General features: G+C 52.7%; 1 protein-coding gene across 1 annotated transcript in view; it reads right to left on the bottom strand.

Annotated features, from left to right (window-relative positions):
* Window positions 1-718, bottom strand: part of NAE1 (NEDD8 activating enzyme E1 subunit 1) — a 31723-nt gene extending 31005 nt beyond the window's left edge. The window contains exon 1 of the mRNA XM_003799421.2: window positions 580-718. Within this exon, the coding sequence (XP_003799469.1) occupies window positions 580-632 (53 nt within the window). The 5' untranslated portion in view covers window positions 633-718. The remainder of the gene's footprint in view (window positions 1-579) is intronic.
* Between the last annotated feature and the right edge of the window lie 2232 nt (window positions 719-2950).

The raw sequence follows: 2950 nt of genomic DNA, 5'->3' as shown, positions 1-2950 counted from the left end.
AAAAACTTTTTATAGTCATTGCGTGTGGAAATGGTTAATATTTTGGAAATACTAGGTTAAATAAACCATATTATAAAATTAATTTCACCTGTTTCTTTTGATCTTTTAAATGCGTGCTAGAAAACGTGTAATTACGTATGTTGCTCACACGAGACTAGCCATTACTTTACCACTGGACAGCGGTGGCTTAGAACAATAACTAAGACTCCAGGCCGCTCTCGGCGGCCGGGACGGGGTTACTCTCGATTCCGCCCCCTCGCCCCATGTTGCAAAACCAGGAGCCCCAGCGCAGCAAGGCGGGGCCGGCAGCCGCCCCGGCGACCCGGCTGGAGATGGAGACCGCACCGCTCGAACCTCACACCGCTGAGTGGCGAGCCCCGGGAGGAAAGGGGGATCCTGGCCCTCGCGGATCACCCCCAGGTACCTGGCGGGAGCCCAGAGCACCAGCTCCCCGCGCCCCGCACGGCCCGGCCCAGCCTAGCAGGAGGCCCAAGAGAGGCCCGACCGCGCGATCCGGGCGCTTAGGCCCGGCGGGAACGCAAAGCCAGCCCGCCCTCGACTCAGCGAACCCCAGCTCACCTCAGCTGCCGGTCATACTTCTGCTCCTTAAGCAGCTTCCCCGGCTGCGCCATGGCTGCGCCGGCCGCGCGGAGAACACCAGAGCCCCTACCGAGCGCCGCCACAGGCTCCACATGCGCGCAAGCGCACTGGGCGCTCCGCCGCCGCCACCGCCGCCGACAGGGGGCGCCGCCGCTGCACTGCGCACGCGTCAGCGGCAGACTGTGGCTTACGCTGCCGCGGTGGGAAACTCTCGGCTGAAACTAGCGGTTCGGTCTGGACAGAGTCCCCTACCTGCTATGTTACGAGTCTCCAGTCAGCACAGTAATTGTGGGGGTCTCGAGATTGGGAATTGGGCAGTTTTGGATTTTAACCACTTGTGAGACCTACGCTTTACGTCTCAAATCTTCACTTGATTGATTACCTGTGCCATGGGGATAAATGGGTCTCAGTCGCAGGTGCCTTTTAGCCTTAAATGAGATTTTATTTATTTATTTATTTTAGAGCCTCAAGCTGTCACCCTGGGTAGAGTGCCATGGCATCACAGCTCACAGCAGCCTCCAACTCCTGAGCTCAGGCGATTCTCCTGCCTTTTCAGCCTCCCTAGTAGCTGGGATTACAGGCACCTGCCACAACGCCCGGCTATTTTTTGGTTGCAGCCGTCATTGTTGTTTGGCGGGCCCGGGCTGGATTCGAACCCACCAGCTCAGATGTATGTGGCTGGCGCCTTGGCCGCTTGAGCCACAGGCGCCTAGCCTTAAATGAGATTTTAAATACACGGTGCCAAACTCACAAAATCTTGTGTAAATAATGCCTCCTTATGATAATCAGTACTTTTCGCCCATTTCTTCCATTTTCTTATGAAAAGAGAGGGCCTCTCTGAGTCACATAGCTTGCTGCTCCCTGGCCCTATTCTTGGAGAGTTCACAGCCTGGTGAGGGGAGGAACGGTAAACAAGTCCCAGACAATGTGCCTTTCCGTCCAGTTAGAGGAAAGCAGGGTGCTTAGGGGGCTCGGAAGAACCTTGCCCACCCCCCTTCTTCAGGAACGTTTCAAGTGGTGTGGGATGGAAGGGTCTTTTAAGCGGGAAGAATAGCAGGTGCCATCTCTAGGAGGCGGGAAAGCATTGCAGGCCACATATGCCAGACAGTTCTGTCAGAGGAAGGATAGGAGATGGTAAGGGGAGAAGAGCCTGGGCGGGGTTGTAAGGACTGTGAACATAGAAGTAAGGAAGGATTTAAAGACCTCCACTTTTGAGCTGTGTGCCCGTAGCTCAGTGGTTAGAGTGCCAGCCCTGTGGTGCACTGGGGCTGGTGGGTTCGAACCCAGCCTGGGTCTGCTATGCAAAAATTAATTAATTTAATTATTTTTAAAAAGACATAAAATAAGTCCTCCACTTCCCGAAAAGAGCCCGTCCTGTGGGGTTGAATGATAAGGGAAGACTTTATCTCATGAGGAAGAGGGATGAGGGGGCTGGAGTCCAGGTGACCAGCTGGGAGGGATATGAAGATTCCTTCCCCTCTATCTCCCTGACCCTACAGGCACTTTCAAGTCAACAGTTGCCTGAAATCAGGTGAAAAATGAGCACAGATCCACACCCCCACACCCCTAGGATGGGGACGGGGACAGTAATGATGAGTGCAATTCTCCATGGGTGTGATCTCTAGGGTCAGAGTGGGGGCACACCCTCCCGTGCCTTCCCTGGCCCTCACCCAGCTCCCACAGAATGTAACTAATGGGAAACAGAAACACGATGCTTTCCCAGCCCATCATGTGCTTATGTCACATTTCCCTCTCCAGTTGGACAGGTGAAATATAAGGGATAATAAAACACACCCAGGGAATATAGGAAGGTCAAAAGGTGGCAAGTCAGAGTTCACTGCTTAGCCTCTCATGTTCACTGAAGTCATGGACTGCATGAAAGGAAACATTTCCAAATTTGGTAAGGGGTGGTAAAGGCCGTTATACTGCCTATGAAGAAGTAATTGATTATGAAAAGGTTTATGTTGGTAGCAACTGTGAAAGATACCTCAGTACCTTGGTTTCCTAGTACTCCTATAACAAAGAACCACTAACTGGTAACTGAAAACAAGAGAGATCTGTTGTCTCACAATTCTGGGAGCTGAAGTCTGCAATCAAGGATCATAATTCTGAAACCTGTAGGGAAGAAACCTTCCTTATCTCTTCTTAGCTTCTGTGGTGTGCAGGCAACCTCTAGTTGGCAGCTATAGCACTTCAATCCATTGTCACATGGCGTTCTCCACTCAAGTCTCTGTCTCTTAAGAACATGTGTCTCGGCTCCGCGCCTGTGGCTCAAGCGGCTAAGGCACCAGCCACATACACCTAAGGTGGCGGGTTCGAATCCCCAGCCTGGGCCCGCCAAACAACAATG

This window comes from Otolemur garnettii, unplaced genomic scaffold (genome assembly GCF_000181295.1).
Source record: "Otolemur garnettii isolate 467f Iridium unplaced genomic scaffold, OtoGar3 scaffold00151, whole genome shotgun sequence".
NCBI lineage: Eukaryota > Metazoa > Chordata > Mammalia > Primates > Galagidae > Otolemur > Otolemur garnettii.
The sequence above is the reverse complement of the archived record's forward strand: the minus strand, read 5'-3'. Positions and strand labels throughout refer to the sequence as shown.